The sequence below is a fragment of the Talpa occidentalis genome, unplaced genomic scaffold (genome assembly GCF_014898055.3).
Source record: "Talpa occidentalis isolate TD23 unplaced genomic scaffold, MPIMG_talOcc4v2.1 talOcc4.5, whole genome shotgun sequence".
NCBI classification, from domain to species: Eukaryota; Metazoa; Chordata; class Mammalia; order Eulipotyphla; family Talpidae; genus Talpa; species Talpa occidentalis.
In genome coordinates this window covers 53,330,992-53,352,329 of record NW_023604861.1, presented here as the reverse complement: position 1 = coordinate 53,352,329, position 21,338 = coordinate 53,330,992, and the positions used below count along the sequence as shown (strand labels likewise).

At 34.8% G+C, this 21,338-nt stretch overlaps 1 protein-coding gene across 3 annotated transcripts in view; it reads left to right on the top strand.

The window, feature by feature from the left end:
• Positions 1-21,338, top strand: part of SOHLH2 (spermatogenesis and oogenesis specific basic helix-loop-helix 2) — a 46,468-nt gene that overhangs the window by 6,339 nt on the left and 18,791 nt on the right. For all 3 annotated transcript variants that reach the window (XM_037527173.2, XM_037527172.2, XM_037527171.2), the window contains exons 2-6: positions 2,019-2,233; positions 9,637-9,698; positions 9,774-9,878; positions 11,805-11,904; positions 13,552-13,662. In XM_037527173.2, coding sequence (XP_037383070.1) covers positions 2,019-2,233; positions 9,637-9,698; positions 9,774-9,878; positions 11,805-11,904; positions 13,552-13,662 — 593 coding nt within the window. The remainder of the gene's footprint in view (positions 1-2,018; positions 2,234-9,636; positions 9,699-9,773; positions 9,879-11,804; positions 11,905-13,551; positions 13,663-21,338) is intronic.

The window sequence follows — 21,338 nt, the reverse complement described above, 5'->3', positions numbered from 1 at the left end:
TAATCATAAGGTAATTAGCTCTGCATTTGAAAAGATGAAATTGGATATCAACTTCAGGTAATCACCACTTAAATTATAGATGGGATAAAAAGATAAATGCAGGAAAAAACACTTTTAAAGTATTAGAATACACTAATGATGCATATTTTAATAATTGGGATAGCTTTGAAAGCAAGACAATCCATAAAGGAAACTGTTGGAGGTTTTGTTACTGAATATTTAATATGTGTTTGTGACAAAAGACTACCATTGAAGTTAAAAGCCATGACAGATTAGAAAAGAATTGCTGACTTATATCCAGAATATATAATTGCCTATTGAACAATAAGAGATGAACAACAAGGAGGAAGGTGGGCAATGGTAACAAATAGACAAGCATGATTAAATAGAAAGTAAAACTAAAATAAAAAGATACTCAACTTCACTATTAATTAGAAAATGCAAAATAAAAGTTGACATATGCTTATATATGCAATATTGGCAAAATGAATAGAACATTAAGAATGATCTTATTAAGGATTTGGGGAAAGAGTTCTCATGTACACTGGTAGGGACAAATGTTTTTGTATCTTTGGGAGACCAATTTAGAAATGTCTAAGTTGAAAAACAAAAACAAAAAATCACCTTCCATCTTCCAGTTTTGCTTATTTACACAAAGATATATTTACAGTGGTATACATCACAGTGTTGTTAAGACATCGAACCAGACCTGAGAAGAATGGTCTAATAAATTACTATCATAACAAATGAGGAAGACTGGATCAAGATGGCAAATAAGCACTTTCTCCTTCCACCCAGATCCCAACAAATGATAGGAAAAAAGTATTTAAGATAATAAATCTGTAACAACCTGGAAAGTGACAAAGAATGTTTTTAGTGGGCAAATTTCTGAAGAATTGTTGAAGTGTATCAAGTGAGAAAAACAGTGAATTTAAAAAATATTTCTCATTTGTGGAAAAAAGCATTTATGTGTATATTAGTTTTACATGGATTTTACATGTGTTTGGATATAGACCAAGCCATTGATGCTATTACTTCTAGGAAGAGGATTGAATTAGGATGTGAGAAATAGGTAAAGGAAGACTCACCTTGTTTAAACAAAAGAAAATTAGAAGGAAGGTAAAGTGAGAAGTGCAGAAACTTTCCTTACTTTTAATTTGCTTCATTTGTTTGCATCTCATTGTTCTTTCTAGCCCTTGAAAAACCAGATTGAAGAGGGAGAAGAGGGAAGCCCCACTGTGGGCCACCTACGCCATCATCTTCCCTGCAGTGTTGTGTCTTTGCAAGCTGCCTTTCTCTTCCTATAAACATTTGCAACTCTTTCACCCTCTTCTTTTGGCGTCAACTCCCAAAACTGTCTTCTGATTTTGACCTGTTTTATGACCTGGTATTTCCAACTGTCTGCTGACACTTTCTGCTAATTCAAGCATCCCAACTCTGACATTTTCAAGAGTTGTAGAGAATAAAACAATGAAATAAAAAGTGAAAATGGATATTATATTTTTCTGATTGAATGTGCTAAATGAAAATAAAGAGATTTTTTGACTCATATTGGGATTTAAATAGCATGTATATTTCATTTTAAGAAAGAACTTTGTTTCTTAAGATTTAGGGATTTAACTCATCTCTGTTCTGTAGAGCATGTTTCATCAAAATAAATTGTGTGGGAGGGTCATCAGTTTGAGTCTCTTCTTCATAAACAGATTTTCTAGCAGGCTGGGTGATTAGGAAACTGGTTATTAACAAGAAAGAAACTTGCAGGAAAACCATAGCAGAATAATATTTGTAGGCAAGACTTTTAAAAGTAGTGTGATCTTCATGTCCATTCACCACCCTAGGTACTGAGGACATGAAATTAATAGTTCCTGCCTTTGAGGGGCTTAGAGTTTACCATTCAGTCCAGCTGTATCATCAGCCATAGTGTTATCTGTAACCTTCATGTTATTCTCTCATATATGATATTTTCTTTTGTGCACAGATATTATATGATGCTCCTGTTTTTTTCTTTTTTCTTTCAGGCAAAAATAGATCTCTTATTAGTTGGAGATGTCACTGTTCAGTACCTGGCTGATGTTATACAAAAAGTCTTTTCAACTACAGCAAAAATTACCATCACCATTTGTGATATGAAGAAAGCAGCAGCACTTTGGGATATAGCTACATTCAACATGGTTTTCCTGAAAATGACTTCCTTACCAACTGCTGAGGAGCTAGAAGCCATAAGATTAATTAGGTAATCTTCAAAAACCTATTCCTTAGAATAGTTATTATTGAAACCTAATTCTATAAAAATCCTTAAAACGTACCATTTCTATTCTGTTTTTTAAGGTGAGGTGTATTTTTCATGGACAGAATCTACATATGTGTTGAATTTCCAAATTGATACACTATTATAAGAATGATCTTTTTGACTTAAAAAGTAATAGTAGTAGTAGTGGATGTAAGAATGGTAAGAATTAATTGGTCATAGGAATTTATTTGGTATATAATGCTTACCTTAGTTCTGTAGGTATACCTTCTTAACAGTTATATCATTAAAATGGCACATCTTTTCAGAGTTCATTAATTGTTATGGCAGATGCTAAGGCAGGTGAGCACTGTTAGCTCTATGTAAGGACATCAAAAGAGGTCTTTTTTTTTAAAGAATTTTTTTCCTTTTTTTTATTTTTAAAATTTATACAAGAACTGGGGAACAGGTCAGAGACACGGGAGGGTGAGAGAATTCACTAGAAACAAAGCAGGGAGCAGAACAGGCAGACAGACTAAAGGGGAGCAGCAGGCGAGGCAGGAGAGGTCTGTGGCGCCATGTGTGTATCTCCTTGGCCGGCTGGGAATCAAACCCGTGCTGCGCCACTGGGGAGGCCCAAAAGATGTCTTGATGTGAAATGGCTAAGAGACTGGATCCACTGCGTTCAGATCAATGTCACCTCCAATATTCTTGTTTCATCTTGTAGCTCCATTGAAATTCACTAGAAGTTTGATGTAATTGACTCTAGAAATTAAACTCTAATCCTGGAAGAGTTAGATTCTTCCTTATCTGACGACATAGGATTTTGAGCCATTTGGGATGTTTTTAAACAGAGTTCTGGATCAGAATAAATTTGTTCCTCTTCTATGAGAAGATGTGAGAAAGTGTAATTGTAGATAATACCATAATATATAAGGTCTTGTCATAATTATAGAACAGGTCTTTCTAGACTGAAGGAGAATGTTCAGAGACAATGTTGTGAACTCTCAATAAAAAGGAGATGCGTATTAGGGTAAAAGAAAGATTTGAATGGGAAGAAGCCAAAGCTTCTGAGTTACTTGTGTGTGGGGGGGGCGGAGGGAGGGAAGAGAAGAGACGCTGCTCATGGAGTTTTTTTATAATAGTTGTTGTTCTACAGTTGTTGCTGGCTTTTTTTTCTGGAAATTTATACTCTAGAAAAACCAGGCAAAATCCTCAAAGTGGTTTTCAACTCCAAAAAGATTTCGAACGGTCTTCCTTTTGAAGCTATTCCTATTTTATTGTGTACTCAAAAAAAGAACCTCTGGTTCTAGACTCATAATAACATCTAATTTACATAGTATTGAAACAGCTTTAAACTGTTTTGTGAGAGAGGTAGAGCAGGGTTTCATCATCCCCACTAGATAGGTTAGCAAACGAGGCTGAGGTCACATGACTTGTCACAAAACTACCTAGTACTCTTTCGTCTTCCCTTCTTCTTCTTTCTGAAAGTCTGTAATTATTTGTCGTCTGTCTGGAAGTTAAGTCTTACCTCTGAGATTCAGTATATGCCAAACTTACTATAAATTGAACATGGTTTAGAGTTTAATACAGTTTTCAAAGAGTACTGCACAAATACATGTGGCTGATAAACTGTTCATTCCAGGAGTAGAATGCTAGCTGTGCTACTCCAGATGTAGTAGAGGTTTTGTATTTGTTCATCTTTGAAGCTATATTTTAAACATGGGAAGAATAAAGTGCTGTTTAATAACAAGGTTTATGTCTTATCACAGTTATTGAAAACTAGGCTGTTGAAAGACAGAACTTCCTGTCTGATACCTTTGTGGATTCTCCCCACTGCTACTTTCTTTATTCGGAATAGCACAAGTTAGATTTCTTGGGGAAAAGAAGGTAGATGAAGGTATTAAATGTATAGTTATGTATATGGTCATTCTATTTTGCCATGAAAGCATTTGTTTGAAAAGAAGAAAAGGATAGCTTATGGAATGCACCTGGATTTGTTTTTCTTATCTCCTGTCACACTATTTCCAATACCCAGTTTAGGTCTTGACAAGTACCAGGTATGCAATATCAGCAATGCTGTTCTGGAGCAGCAAATTCTGAAAGACAACAGTTTTCTTTATGGAAAATGCTGGCATCAGTGGCTGGAAATGTCTCTGAAGTTCCCTTTCATGCCTCCAAAACTTTCATGAGTTTATGAATTATTTAAATCTCTGTGGAACTTGTTCATATTTAGAACCTGTAGTTTTTCTTAGATTAATGAGTCCTATAAGTGTACTGTCTTATTTATAAGACATTTAAATCTTTATCTTTCCTGAAGTGCTATATCTTTAGAGTTTGGGCTAACATTTAATCACTAAAGCAAAGTAAAGTGTCTTGGTTTAACTTTTCTTCTGCTGTATTTTAGATTTTCCCCTCTTAGATCTTTGTTGTTTCATAATATATCAAAATTTTAACAGGTCTAGGAAAATAATATAACTATTTACCTTGCTTGTCTCTGAGTACTTTATTATCCCCCACCAGTGAATGAAGAATTTGCTATACAGTAGAAGTGTCCACACTTATTTTCAGTATTAGAGCACATGATCATAAATCTATCATCTAAAAGATGTATGGGTTCATTTTGAAAATAATAATGAAATATAACCTGTTAGGCTTACTATAGAATAAAATGTAAGCAATGACTTTAAAAAGATTCTTAAATTTATTTTTAAAGAAGAGCTATGTTTTCAGCATGGAGATAAGCAGTGATCAATTTTAATCATTCATAAAATTATTAGTACTTATACTGACATTCTCAAGAATAATGGAAAATCTGAATTATAGATTAACATTCCTACTACTTCTCCTCAATTTGATTTCATTTCATGAATACATTTTTATTTAGCCAGATGAACTCAGATACTGCCTAGTATTAAAATATTTTATGAAAATTTTATGATTCATGTACTTGACTCCAGGGATATTTGATTCTCAGATTAGTCAGTCTTCAAATCTGAATCATATTCAAAGGACAGATAATTGATAATTCAGAGATACCCTGATATGTTATATTCCAAAGGCAGGTACAGAAAATTAAAATATGTTTCAAGCTCACCAACAATGTATAGAGCCTGCCTGAAATTATGATTTTCTTTTCCATGAAATGTTTCTGCAGTTTTTGAAATTTTGATTCTTCTGAGCTCAGAGTATTTCAGCATTAGGAAAGGCATGCAGAATGTGGTTCCATCAGTTCAAGCTACAGATCAAGCTTAGATCTGATATTATTCTTCCCCATGCATTGATAGTTTCAATTGCCTGAGCAGTTACCTTATTGCTTTCCTGAGAAAACCCCATCCTGGAGCCATAGGCATCTACCAAGTTGTTCTTTAAGTCCCTGGTTACAAAACATCTTTGACCTGACAATACAACTCAGTAAATCTTACCCAGTTTGCATGACCTAGTGCCTGAATACTGGATAGTAAACACAATAAGAACGCAGTAGTTTGTCTAAAAAGATTATCCTATAAGTTGATGATATAAATGGAAACTGAGGGAAATTAGATCTTTACCATGACTCAGGAACTTTTCTGATAAGCAGTATAGTGGTAGCAGGACATATCAAACCATCACTATTTACTACAATGTACTCTTAGAACTTTACATTTTATCACAGTTCCCTATTAATAGCAAGTGAACTCAGCATTTTCATATATCTAGAAAAACTCAATTTTCTTACTGAAAATAGTTGTTTTAATTAAGTAGTTAAAAAAGAATATTATTTTTTTCAAGTTCCAAACAGGCCATATGGGAATAATTTGAGTGCATTTGGTTCACAGACCACATAATGGATAATTGTGCTCAAGAAGGCTGCAGCTCAAAAATGACACTGATTTTTGTTCCTTGAAGTCCTTGTTGGGTCTAAAGGAAATTAGTTTAGACATTTCCCCTGCCTTCATAGGGACTTTTAAGAACACTTTAGTCCTCTTAGATGGTAAATTTTAAAGACAAGTTTCTTTGTTCAGTAAAGTGTAAAGCTCAGCTGAAAACACTTTCATATGATTTTTTTTTTTTTTTTTAAATCTACTACTTACCAGACCTAGGGATGGGGCAGTACTGGGAACTAACACTGCAACACTGCTGTGGGATGCCTCTTAGAGTGTCAGTGTCCTGTCTTATATGCGAAGTGTAGTCTCAGGAATGATCATGACATCTGAACAGAGCATTCTGTGAAGCATTAGCAGAAATTAATTGTTCCCCAATGACTTGCAAATTATTAAAACCCAAGAAACATCAATTAAGAAGGTGGGCCTCCCCTAGTGACGCAGGCGGTTGAGCGCAGCGATGTGAAGTTGTCCGCACCTTCTGTAGCGCTTGTTTGATCCTGACCAGCTGGCGAGGGTCCCACATGGTGCGGCAGACCTCTCCTGTCTCGCCTGCTGCTCCCTTCAGCAGTGTATTTCATCAATCTACCTGTTCTGTTCCCCGCTCTGTCTCTGGTGATTCCTCTCACCCTCCCATGAATCTGGCCTGTACCCTGGTTCTTGTATAAATAAATAAATCTTTAAAAAAAAACAAAGAAGGTACTCATAAGTTTTTAGAACCTATAATTTGATTTTAATATATAAAACAAGTGGTATTAGTTGGGATGGATAAAGGAGATCATTTTTTGTGTGTTGTTTAATTTTGTTGTAAGGAATTCATTAGAAAGAGGACTTTTTTTTGGGTTATCCTGGGAACTAGAACCTTCCTTTGTCGTTAGCTTATTGATTTGTAAAGAATGTGAATGAGCAGCTGAGCTTAAGACCAGAGTTGGATTCGGGGAACTATTGATTGCTGGCGTTTCTGTACAATTAGGGTTTCACTGGCAGGGGAAGTGTTTGGGTTGGTAATTGAGTCTGTGCTAGAGACAAAAATTCAGGAATTCCAGTTTTGTCTGATGTAAAGTTTGAAATTTGAAAGTCATCAGGGCATATAAATTCATAATCCAAGTCTAACTTACTTTCAAGTCAATGAAGTCAATTTATAAAAATTTAAAAACATAAACACAAGATTATTACTAAAAGTAAAGAATCTTTTTTTAAAAAGTTATATTATGCTAGAGAATTTTAACTTACAATAATTTACTTTTTGTGACTCTGCAAAACATTTTTTATTTTAAAAGTTCAAGTAAGCTATCCAATAACTTTCTTTTGCTGGTCCTACCCATTAAGTCCATTTTCCCATTCATTTATCTTTCTTCATCCTATTATTCATATTTCCTTTAGTCCTTATACTTTTATCATAAAAAAAATATGTGCATTTGGTTATAACATTATATGTATATAATGTTTATGCTGTGACAGGCAAAATTCTTATTACTGCATTTCCACCATTCAATACCACTATACTAAGGTGTTTTTTTTCATATTAATTGATTTTCTGTTATTTTTGTTGAAGTAAAATTGCTAAATAACATTACATGTTTTAGGTGTGCATCACTGTGAACCAACATCTGTATATAATACTATATTAAGTTCTTTCATATACCACATTCAGTCTGCTAGTCAGATCCTATCTTGCCTTCCACATATGCCTATTTTGATGGTAGTACTTCTGCGTGAGCTTCTCATTTCTCATAGAAACTATACATTCTTTCCTTTTTTCTTTCAACCTAAACTGAATTCATAGAAAAGAGTCAAACCTGAATAGATCTTAACTGGTAAATGTCGTATTTAATCAATATCTTGTTGTTTGAGGTAGTTAAGTCAACATTCTAAATTATCTATTTTTTAAGAAAGTTCTTGGGTATGTCACCTTTTCTCTACCATCAGCTCTTGCCTGGGAAACTGCAATCCCATCTCTTAAATCTACACTTTGCGTCTCTGTCAAATCAAACCATGATGGGCAAGAATCATCTTTCTACAATGCAAACATCATCATGTTGCTTGCAAGGTTCATAGTTTCTTCTTGCCCATTTTAATTAAGTACCAAATCTTTAATTTGGCATGAAAGGTCTATCATAATCAGATTCCTGTCCTACCTACCTCTCTGATCTTATGTGTATCTTCCTCTTGGACTTCTTTCACTGTCTGTTTTCTGCACATGCTACTCTCATTGCCCAGAATGTACTTCATTGCTTGTCTGCTTTCTGCCTTCTTCCCAGCCCCTACCTTTCATGTAGCTAACTGCTATCTGTGTGAGGAATTTCTTCCTGTGAACTTCCCTGAGGCTGCAGGACATGTTGGTGCCAAGGTATTTGCTCCCATTAGCAGAGTCTCTCTCACCCATAGTAAGTTCTTAGTTACATATCTGGCTCAGATATGTAAATTATATATAATGCAACTTAAAACAGAAGACAATGTATATTTGCTTTTATATGCATATGTAAGAGAATTGAACAACATTACTCAGTTGAAGATTATTCCAGGTCTTGTTTTATATATAGCCATATACTAAAAAGTGATGCTTTATGTATTTAAGAGTAGTTTGCTTATCTTTAAGGTCTCATTCACAGTAATATTCTTCTTGGAAAATAATTTTCTTTTAGCTGATGTCAACACTCAATATCTATCAAATTATCACAAATTCCAACTTAACTGAAAATTTAATTGTATGAACAATAATGCCATACTTCTTTTAAGGTTTGATTTTGAAAATTTTCGAACATATGAAAGTAAAGAGAATAGTATAATGAACTTCATGTACCCACAATGCAGCTTTAATAGCTCTCAATATATGACCTGTCTTGTTTCATCTCTCCCTCTGCAATACCCACCTCCCCACCCTCTATTCCTGCTCACTGGTGGATTATTTTAAATCTAAGATGTCATGTACTTTCATCATTAACTACTATAATAGGTATCTCTCTAAGATAAGTCTTAAAACAATAGCCACAATACCAATATCATACCCCCAAATTAGTTACAATTCCTTAAGATTGTCAAATATCCAATAAGGGCACTAATTTCTCTGTTTATTTTATGGTTTCTTTTTTAAATTGTTTTATACAAATCAACATTCCATTTACCTTCCCTCTCTTCTTTCTCTTTTTGTCTTGTTCTTTATTTATTTATAAATATATATATATGTATATATATTTAGAAGTGGTCATATGTCTTATGGAATTCCCCACTTTCTGGATTTTGTTGGTTTTATCTCCATACCATTCTTTAAAATAGTTCTTTCTTCCTTAACTTTCTTGTAGACTGGTGGCTAGATCAAGAATTTGGATAAGATTTAAGCTTTTTTTTTAAAAGCATGAATAAAAGTGGTCCATCTTTTCCCTCACTGATTTGAAATGATGCTTTTACTAAATATCCATATTAATGCTACCATTTTATGTTGTAAAGTGAAAAAAGAAAATCACTCTAGTTCCTAATAAGCAAAACTATTGAATCTAATTTTTTGAACGATGATTTTGCTTCGTTTTAACATATTTTTCTTCTCAGATTCGGCAGGGCAAAAGATGTACATTTGTTGATTGTATTTATAGTCCCTGAAAATTTTAAAGGTATGTGTCTGCTAGATATATTGTTTTCTCTCTGGATAAAAATCAAAGATCAATACTGAATACAATGCTTTTTAGGTTGTATTTCAGGGCATGGAGCTGATATTACTTTAACAGAACCACTGACAATGGAAAAAATGAGTATTGTGGTAAAATACTGGAAAACATATTTCTCAAATACTGGTGAGTGAAAAACAGATTTCCAAATTTTGAAAATTCTAGTTTAAATTCTGTACATTTTAAGTTGTTTCTTTTTTTTTTTTTACTTTATGCCTTTTATTTTCTAAGGATTAACTGTAAATTGTATATACTGTAAAAAAGTTACAATACTGATGATAGTTTGAATAAAACAAATGTAAATAAAATAAAAGAAAACATATTCTTTACCTATGAAGAAACACTTTAAAGCATGAATGTTAAAAAAGAACATTTAAAAAAAGGAGTGGTGTGTGAAATCCTGTATCATCTGAAGTGACAGATAGATCATCTGATCTACAGGACAATCCTGAAAGTGACTTTAGGCCCATCAAAAAATATATTATCTTAATTTGAGAAGATTAAGATAAAAGTGTTGCACAAGGCAAATAATAGTTTTTGGTACACTCAGGGCTTTTTGATAGAGAGGCTGAGTTACTTAGTCATAAATGGAATTAATCATTCTGTGGTATATAATTGTCTAAAAGCCAAAGACACTAACCTTGAATTATAATCTATTTATTGCTTTGCAAAACACTTACATATAAATTACTTTATTTTTAGATAACTTCTGGATGATGTCACTAATATGTGGAATAAAAAATAACTAAATTTATAGCCAGAAAAGACATGCTTAAAAATTAACACTTGCTAGCTGACTATAGAACTGAAACACAAAAGTTGGGGAGTGCTAAGGACAAAGAGGAAAGGAAGAACGGTGGTCCAATGTGGTGAAATATGGGTGAGCAGGTGCACTGTGGTAGTAATACATGATAGAGGTGTCCTAATATACCGCAATTAAAATTTAATTAATTAAAAAAGAATATGTTAGATTACCAATGAAAAAAATAAATTACTTTAAGTTAACAGGGTGGTTATCCTTTGTTTTATATTTTTTATATTTGTAGACACAGATAATTAGTGTCAATGCTTCGATTATACCTGACATTTTTAAACTCTTCACCTGTATTGTATTATGCATATTGCTGTCATCTAAATACTTAAGCTAATTAAATTAGCTTTAATTTGACTTGTAAAAGAACATACTCCAATTTCCAAAATTAAATTCTGTTGACATAATTATTGGTCAATGACTAGTTAGGCTTTTCTGGACTTGGAATACAAGCTAGGAAATCTTCTCAAATTAAGATAATATATTTTTTGATGGGCCTAAAGTCACTTTCAGGATTGTCCTGTAGATCAGATGATCTATCTGTCACTTCAGATGATACAGGATTTCACACACCACTCCTTTTTTTAAATGTTCTTTTTTAACATTCAGGAGAGATTAGTGAGTCTATGACTCCCAGACTACAGTTTCAGAGTTCATCCTGGAAATGACTAATTGTGGTGACTGAAGTCCTTTTTTGCAACCTCTTTCTTATTCGGTTCACAGTGGAAGTAGAGCAGCTGCACCTCACCACCTGTCTAGCACCATTCTATTGGTCATGGCCATGTCTGCTTTAGCCGTCTCATCTTTACAGTGAGGATGAACAGCTGCAAAACAAAAAACAAACACAACCCAGCAAAACCATCAGATGCCATGTTTTAACAATGAAGCTGCCTGTTGAAGACGCATACATATTTTCTGTCTCCAACATTTACCTATAAATAAGAACTTAATAAGTAAACTCGGTTGAAGATGTCTTAAGCAAGCCTATTGCAAACATCCTAGAATCTTGTTGAATGGGGTAAAAATAGCATGTAGTATTTTAATTGTGCTTTCTGACCTGGGTGCATACTTCACAGATTCACACACACACCCCCCTATAATTTCTATTTTAAAAATACATATTTGGTAAAAATCTATTGAGTAAAAAGTGACCAATGCTTTTGATTAAGGTTGTATTGTAATTAATATCATCCCCACCAGTGATTTTAGAATGAAAATGATCCTCTTTTTAAAACTTTCAGTTAAGAATGAAAATTATATGAAACCTGAAGAACATGGATTGCCCCTGCAGAAATCCTGCAGTGAACACCTGGAATGTTTTTCTACTGATCTATTTGCTTGGTTAGTTTTTTTTTTTCCTGCTTTTTCATAATAGTGATTTTTATTATGAACATTTCACTAAAAATTTTATTTTTGAGAAATTGTTGATTGTGAAACACTAACTCAAGTGCTGGTCTTATGCAAAAGAAAGACAAGGCTATTTTGTGGAAGAGGGATACAACTTTCTCTATACTTCAAAATCCGGAGTTGGGACTTGGGTACACATTACAGAAGTATTCAGCTCAATATAAGGAAGCACTTCATAACAATCATACTTGACCACAGTGGAACAGGTTGAATAGTAAGCCAGGAAGTTCCCCATCTCTGGGCGTGTTAAAGTGGAACCTGGGTTATCACTAATCAAAGCTAAATAATAGGAATGACATTTGAACTTTTTGAAAACAGTGAAATCTTTACTACAAACAAAAATTGTATATATAATCCCAATATTTAAGCACTTAAGAGCAGCCTCAACTGTTTTCCAGCTACCGCTAAGCATCTCCTGATTTTTTTTTTAATTCGTGAAGCTATTCCTCCAAATTATTGAAAACAACCCTTAAAATTCTCTCTGCTCTCCACCTCTGTCTCACTTTATCTCTGCCTCTCATAGATTTTTTTAAAACTTGTTTTCAACCCTGCTTTGGATATGCAGTTGAACCAGGGTCGGTTTGATACTCTTCCAATGCTAGCGTTATATTCTTACAAAAATTCAATTTCGTGAATTTTGTCACTTCAGGCTGATTTCTAAGGAGGTTTTAAATAGACACAGGGCTAAAAGAATGCACACAGCTGTTAAGGAGATGGGTGATGATGGTGAGAATTTGAGTTGGTCATTTTTGGAATTTGCAGAATGTGACCATCAACTGTCTGTAGAAATGTGACCATCAACTATTTTGAACAAGGAAGAGCCTTGACAACTAATAACTGTGCTTAAACCAAGATGTACACACTTAACTAGTGAAGATATATCAATGGCTTTCTTGAACATTTTAACCTCAAAGAAATTTATTGCATTTAACCTTATATGGGATATGAGGTCAGAAAGGGTTTTTTCTACTCATCTTGAATCTTTGTTTTCACTCAGAATCCTATGACTATAAATAAAAGTAAAATTTCAAATCAAATTATGTCCTGTGTAATAAAGGAGATAGTATTAGTGTATAAGTTTGTTAGGGAATTTGTTTTAATCAGTCAAAATGCCTAGAGAAGTTCTAAAAGTATGGTGGAGCCAGAAATGTCCATTAAATGGCAACTTTTTAAATTGAGGGAACCTGACCTTTTTCACTCAAGTTGGGGTAGTGTCTCTTGACCCTCTAATCCTTTGTGCTTTTCTTCCTGCTATAACCATTAGATACAGTCACATGGTTTGAGATAGTCATAATCAATGAGGTCAAAATATTTTAATCTGCTTGTGTCTGTTATTGTTTATTAGTATATTTAGAAATTTGAAAGTCATTGAACTAATGATGACCTTGATATTAATTATTTTAAAATTCAAAATGAAAAATTCTGCACCAAATTCATAAGGGAAAGTGCTTAATATTTATTGTACATTTCTATGAAATAAGAGACTTAGAGAAGCATCCTTTGATTAATGTGTTGGTGCTCATTGTTTAATATTGCCTGATAATTTTCCTCTTATATGTATTTTATTTTTCTTGTTTCTAGCTCAGAATCTCTAAGAAATGAAATTGGGTTTGAATTAAAGTCTCCGTTGTCAGATTTTGAGAAAAACAAAAAGATTTCTCTTCTTCATTCAAGCAAGGAAAAGCTAAGAAGGTGAATTTTGATACAACTCTTTATAAGCATTATTCTTTTGTAAGAAGAAAATAGTTTCATGAATTTCATAATTTTTTGTGCTGTTGTTAAAAGCACTAGAAATCTGGCCATTTGCCATTCATTCATGAAATAGCATTCTTTGTCATTCAGCAAATAGTAGTATTAGACTATGTGAGAACATAATTGGAGAATTGAGTAACAAAGAAATTTTTGCTTTCAAAGAGATCTTGCCTACTTCTAAGACCTCCAAGTAGGCTATTGATTAGAAAACTGTGTTTTAACAAATGACATGTTAGAGAAGACTATAAAGTAAACACACTAGAAAGGTTACCTAAGGTAGAATAAAAGGTCTGGGAAGGCTTTTTTTTTTTTTTTTTGAGAAGATGATAGCTAACTTGAGCTTTAAACAAAAAGTGACCTTTAATTTGTTTAAGAAGTCAGAGAAGAACATTTCATTTGGCAAGACAACCAGGTAAGAGGCTGGCAGTATCAGAAAGTAAAGTGAATTTATGGAACTGAAAGTATTGTTCTGTAGTTGGATCTGCAGGCACAAGTAGAAGTGGCAAGAGATGAGAGGTAATAGCTAAGAGGTAAGGATATCATGTTAAGAAATTTCAATTTCAACCTAAATTGCTGAGGAGGAACTAAAGGATTTGTCAAAGGAGTGATGAGGTAACATTTGTACATTAGAATGAAGACTCTAGCAAGATGTTAGAGAACAAGTTGAATCTGCAGTAGAGTCTGTAATAAGAAATGATGAATCCTGAATTCTGGTGTCAGAAATGGGACAGTGAGGAAAAGGCCACCATTAGATAATATTAAGTAGGTAAACTGAAGCAGGAGTCAAATGTAACTTCCAAGTAAATAGTGAAATACACTGGAATGGCATTCTGGCAGTGGGAGCTATTTTTGTTTTTGTTGGACTTGAACACCTGCTCCAGGTTTAAATGGAGATGTCCAGTAAGGAGTTGGCTTTTATATTCTAGAGAAAGATCCAGGGTAGATTTAGAGATATCAGTACATAGCACATATTTGAAGCAATGGATGTAGGGATGGATATGAGGACTTTGAAAAGTATGTAGGGCAGCGACAAGAGGAGAAGAGAACCTTGGGGAGATCTCAGTATTTAAGGTACAGGCAGCAGAGAAGAGAACAGAGGAAAAAGAGTCACTAGAAAGATGAGAGGAAAACCAAGAGGGAACAGTATTGAGATCAGGGGAGAAGAGAACTTCCTAAAAAGCATGTGTTCAGGAGTATCAACATGACATAGAGATCAAGAAAGGTTAAGAACTGATAATTGACTGTTTGCATATAGCAAAATCTAAACTTCATTGATCTTGGTGAAAATAATTTCATTGACTTGATTAGGAAAGGTCATTTTAGAAAGATGGAAAATAAAAGGTGGAAGCATAGATAAAGGCAAAAGTGAAGATATGTACAATGTAAAAGGATGTTTAGGGTAAAATAAGAACTTTGCATAAGGCTGGACCAGATCTGAATATGTTTATATTTCAAAAGAAAACAGTTGGAAGACCAACCAAAGTCTTAAAGATACAAACCAGGTTTTATGAGTTAGCAGTTTGAATAGGGCTCAGCATGCAATTCTTCCGCCTCATGACATTAACTGAGGTCATTTGCCAGTGTTCAGCTGGTGCAGGGTCCAGAACTAGGGCTGAAACCTTTGCAGGGATGTCTGGGTAGCTGCATTCAGATGGGGTCATCAACTGAATGTTCTCTAGTACCCCAGTTGTTGGACTTCTTGTGTGGGAGCCACAGTTCCTAGAGAGTCTCCAGGACACAGGAGGAGGAAGCTGATGGTATCTTAATGTCTGGGGCCAGAACCAGGCCTAGTGCCCCTTCTACGATAGCTGTTGGTAGGACAATCACACAGCCCAATCATATCTGAGAATAGAGTGCAGAAACCTCACCTCTCAGTGGTAGAAACATCAAAGAATGTTAATCCCCTACAACTGGTGAGTGGTTTGGTGATGGATTTAGCATCTCAGAAGAGACAGAATGCTATGGAATCCAGAACCAGGTGGAAGAACACCTCTTCCACTGCAATTGGAGGAAAGGAGCTAAAATTAAGTGTGGATAAAGATGAATTTTTCCATTGGGACCAGAAAAGGGAAGGAAATTGAGTAAATCCTGCCAAATGATCTCTGTTATCTACTGGGAAGATGAGAGGGGTTGCTAGTCTGGTCCAAAGACCTTCACTCACAAGTGTGGCTTTGGTTAAGTAAAGACTTAGGGCCTGCTGGCCAGTACTATCCCATATATTTTGCTGATCTGTTATGAAAGAGAAAAATGGGTGTATTTAAAGTGACATATTTTGCAATTTGTATCTTAAGATTGTATTCTCAGTGTTTGATATTAAAATTGTGATGATATTAGTAAATGCTTACAATGAAATGGTATTGGGAAATGGTACATTTCTTTTATTATTTGTGTTCAGGGATTTCTTTTTTAAACAATTCTACCATCTCTTTTTATATGTACAGATTAATAAAAGTTAGCTATCTGATTCTAAATTCCTGATGAAATCCCTTTTACTACACACATTTTAAATACATAAATGTGATGTTTTTGTCTTGGGATAGTGTATTTTTCAAAATGATACCATCATTTTGATTGTATGTCTGTGAATCTGAAATGATGGTGGTTTAGTACTTTTCAGCATGTCTGCTTATTGTAAAGAAGTAAAGTGAGCCTTGCCATCATTCATCACCAATTAAGTCTTTTTCAGGATTGGCTTAGCAATTCAAGAAAGAAAGAACAGCTCTCAGAGAGTCCCAAGTCATAACTGACTGAGAGACCTCTCTTTGTGAGGTCTTATTTGTTTGAGAGACGGTTGTACAGAGAAGGAACTTAGTGTAGACCTAGACCTTTGCCTTCAGTTCCCCTTAAGCCTCTCAGAATCACTCTTAACTGAGAAGGAATGAAATCATTTGGTTCTTTCCCCAACTTGCTTGGATTGGTCAAAACCAAGCTGGTTTCTGTGGTAGAAAACAAAGCAAAACATGCTCTTTAACTTATTAACAACTGCTGCTTCCGTACACAAAGTTAAAAAGAAAATGACAAGATCACAAGGAGCTCATAAATCCTGTTATCTCCTTTGAACAAACATTAATATCCTTCAAAAGGTTTATTTACTCCTCATTCTTTTCTTTTTTTAAAAAAATTGTGGTATAGTTAACATGCAATAAAATGCAGTAGAAGCTTAGGGGGTTGCTCTGCTGGCAAACCTTTCCTTAAAGTACAACCAAAAAAGCAACCATTACCTACACATATATCTCAACAGCTCACCATCATTTTTTCTCCTTCCAGCTACTCATTTTTCTCCCTGAAATGGATGCTTTATTACTCGATAAGGTTTTGGAGCAGGGAAAGGGAAGGGGAACTTTGGGCCCTGTGGCAGCCATTCCTGGCAGAAGAATGTACTACTAGATGGCATGAGCTCTCGTGTGCCCAGAGGCACAAGGTTACCTCTGCAGTGATTGTGAAATACTGTTATGCTTCCTCCTGAACCCTGGGGTGGATCAGTCAGTGCCAGAGCATTGGTCTGGTTTTAGTGTAAGTAGTGGCAGAACACCATCCCCCATCCTGTAGGAAGTGAGTTATTCTGAGGGTGAAGAAAAATCTGCTGTCAATATTAGACTCACACAATACTAGGAAGCAGGTCCTGGGCATGGAGTGGAGCTTGATCTGACTGCAGAGCTAGAAACAATGGCATAGGCTCCCCAGCTTGGTATGATTCACCCCATCCAAGTCTGAAAACACTTACTCAAGGCAACTAAGCTTCTACTCCCCAGAGTCCCTCCTTCTACTACCTCAATAAACAAGGAAGATCCCAAAAATAAAAACACAGCACTACTGGGGGGGAAAAAAGATCAGCCTAGAGAACATAATATGGAAAAAGATTACAGAGCTGAATTCAAACTTCATGACTTAGAATTAGGGGAGCTAGCAGATAAAGAGTTCAGAAGAGTAATCATTAAGAGGCTTAAAGTTTGAGACTCTTAATTAAACACAGAAAGTAACATCAGAAAAGATATTCAGGAACAAAAGGAATTAATTACCAAAGAAATTTAAGCTATAAGGAATAAAAAAGCAGAAATTATGGATGTGAGGAATAAAATGAAAGAACTGAAAACAGCCATGGAAAGCATAGTAAGTAGGCTTAACCTTGCAGAGGAAAGAATTTCAAAATCTAGATAAAATTTTAAAAATAACTTGGGTGAAAGAGAAGAGAGAAATGAAACAGGGAAAATGAAGAAACTACATGAAATATCAGACTATATGAGAAGAAGAACCATAAGGATAATGGGTTCCCTGAAAATGAAGAAACAAAGACCAGAGATAGTATTCAATAATAGCTGAGAGCTTTTGAAATCTAAGGAAAAGAACTAACCTTACAAATCCAGGGAGCAGACAGAAAACCAGAACTCTGCATGTGAAATGATCTCCCACAATACACATCATTTTAAAATTATCAAAAGTCAAAGAAAAAATATTGGAGACTTCTGGATTGGGTGGGTAGGGGAGCATGTAGCATAAAAAGACGTCTTAATTAGGCAGTCATCAGATTTCTCAGTAGAAATTCTACAGACTAGAAGAGAGTGGAATGACATTCACAATTCCAAAAAATAACTGCCAGCTAAGAATATTCTATCCTGAAAAAAATTTTCAAGTATGATGGAAAAGGGCCTCCCCGGTGGCGCAGAGGTTGAGCGCTGGGTTGCGAAGCTGCCTGCAGCTCTGCAGTCCCGATTCGATCCCTGGCCGCCAGGTGAGGGTCCCACATGGCGTGACAACCTCTCCTGCCGCCCGCTGCTCCCCTCAGCAGTGTACTTTGTCTGTCTGCCTGTTCTGCTCTCCGCTCTGGCTCTGGTGAATTCTTTCAACCTCCCACGCTTCTGACTGTACCCAGTGCTTATATAAATAAATAAAAATAAATCTTTAAAAAAATATATAATAGAAAACTACTTTCACAAACTCAAGCTATTAGGGTTTGTTATATCCGTCCTGCTCTGTAAGAAATGTTGAAAGAAGTTATATATGCAGAGAAAGATGAAAACATCTGAACAAGGTTATAAATAGAAACACAGAATCTGAAACAAATGAGCAATGTGAGACAAAATATTAAAGCTGAGGAATCTGTAGTCATGCTAGCTAGTTGATACCAGCATTTAAAAAAAAGGACTATATTTAGTTATACAATGTTTTTTTTTTTTTTAAAGATTTATTTATACAAGCACTGGGTACAGTCAGAAGGACGGGAGGGTGAGAGAATTCACCAGAGCCAGAGCAGGGAACAGAACAGGCAGACTGATGAAATACACTGCTGAGGGGAGCAGTGGGCGCAGCAGGAGAGGTCTGCGCACCATGTGGGACCCTCACTGGTGGCTGGGGATCGAACCGGTGCTGCAGAGGCTGCGGGCAGCTTCGCAGCCCAGCGCTCAACCTCTGTGCCACCAGGGGAGGCTCTAGTTATAGAATGTTTAATATAATCCACTTGGAAACCACAAAACAAAAACTGGAGCAGAGAAACTTAGAAAAAATGAAGAAACTGAGAGAACCACCAGGGAAAGATATCCAAATGAAAGGCAGAAACACCTGGAGAAGGAAGCATCAAAAAAGATAAAGTAACAACAACAACAACAACAAAAAAAAACCCCACAAAACCCAGAAAGTAGAATGGTAGTAAATAAGCCCCATATTTCAATAATGACCCTAAATATGAATGGTCTGAACTCTACAATCAAAATACACAAAAGATACAGAATGGGATAAAAAAAGCATGATCCATCTCTAATGTGCATACAGGGATCTTACATCAGATCTGAAGATAAGCATAGTGAAAGACTGGAACAACATATTCCAAGCCAACAAAACAGAAATCAGCAGAACTGTTATTCTCATATCTGATAAATTAAGACTTTCAGTCAAAAAGGGTAATTAGTGCAGAGGTGGGAGCGATATTTTGACAAGGTGACAATTCATGAAGAAAATATAATTGTCATCAATATTTACACACCCACAGATGTACCCAAATATTTAAACAAGTATTAACAGACCTGGCAGCAACACAATAATTGTAACGGATCTTAACACACCACTTAAATCAGTGGATAGATCACCCAGACAGAAAGTAAACAAGGAAATGTGGCTTTAAGTAATGGATAACATGGACATAATATAGAGAGCTTTCCATCCACCTTGAGGTGAATATACATTCTTCTCAATGTTCACTTGGAACATTCTTAAGGATAGATTATACACTATGGCACAAAATAATCCTCAAAAATATATGAAATTGAACTTATACCCAGTATCTTTTCTGCTCACTCTGTATAAAGCTAAAAATCAGCTACGAAAAAGTAACCTGGAAAAATGCAAACATATTAAGACTGAACAAAATACTTTTGAATACCACACAGGTCATTGAAGAAGCCATAGGAGAAATAAATTATATGGAGTCCAATGAAAACAGACAAACTAAACAACCTCTGGCAAGAAACAAAAGCAGTATTAAGAGTAAAGTAAATAGCAATGCAGGTCAACATCAATAAACAAGTCTCAAATCTAACTTTAAAAATCTGAAGGAAATAGAAAAAGTAAAATACAACCAAAAATCAGTAGAAAGGAGGAAATAATAAAAATTAGAAAAAAGTAAAGAAAATGGAAACCAGTAGGATGTTACAAAAGAGCAATGAAACATCAGTGAAACCTAGAGCTTGTTCTCTGACAGGTTAAGCAATATTGATAAGTCCTTAGCTAGGCACACTAAGAAAAAAAGAAAACCCAAAAAAGGTATCAGAAATGAAATTACAATAGAAACTGCAGGAATACAAAGCATCAAAAGAGACTATAATGAACACTGTGGATATCTATATACAAACAAATTGGACAACTAGGAGGAAATAGGCAAGTTTTCAGAATCATTATTTTCTAAGAATGAGCTTGGATGACAGCTTGAACAGCACCGGAGCATTTGTCTGCTTATAGTGTGAGCAGTGGCAGAGAGCAGTGCCCTGTCCTTCAGGAAGTGAATTTTAGTGGAGAGTGAGTGAAGAATGTGCACATGCTGAGGTGTGAAGTTGTACTTCCAAAAGTAAATAGTTGTTTATGTAAAGGAATGGAAGATTAATAAGTATTTGGGGGGGATAAGAGCTTGAAGCCAACCAAATTACAGAAAAATGCAGAGATCCTGGTAATTAAGTGCAGTATATCTGATTTCTAATTTGAGATGGAAAATAGCCTTTCTTGGTGCTATATAAAGCAATATTATAGTACTCAATGTTTTGCCGTCAAAAATAAAAGTAGTCATATAAGTTGTAGTTTGTTAATTAAATCCTTAAGAAAAACCTGGTAAATTATAACTTCACTCAGACTCAGTAGATGTAAACATTTAACATTCCAGCCTTTTCCAAACTGTATAGCAAAATAAAATTGAGTTGTTAGTAGGAAGTCCATCATACCCCCAAATGCAAGGAAATGAACACACAGTGAAATCTAAGTATTTTTTGAAAGTCTTTTCATTAAGTGTTCATTTTTGTCTGCCTTTTTACTGGATTTTTTCTGGCTTTTCTTTATTGTTTTTTAGAAGTTCATTATATATGTTATAAATATCTTTTCAGATCATGTGTTGACATAGACATATTTTTAACTAAAAT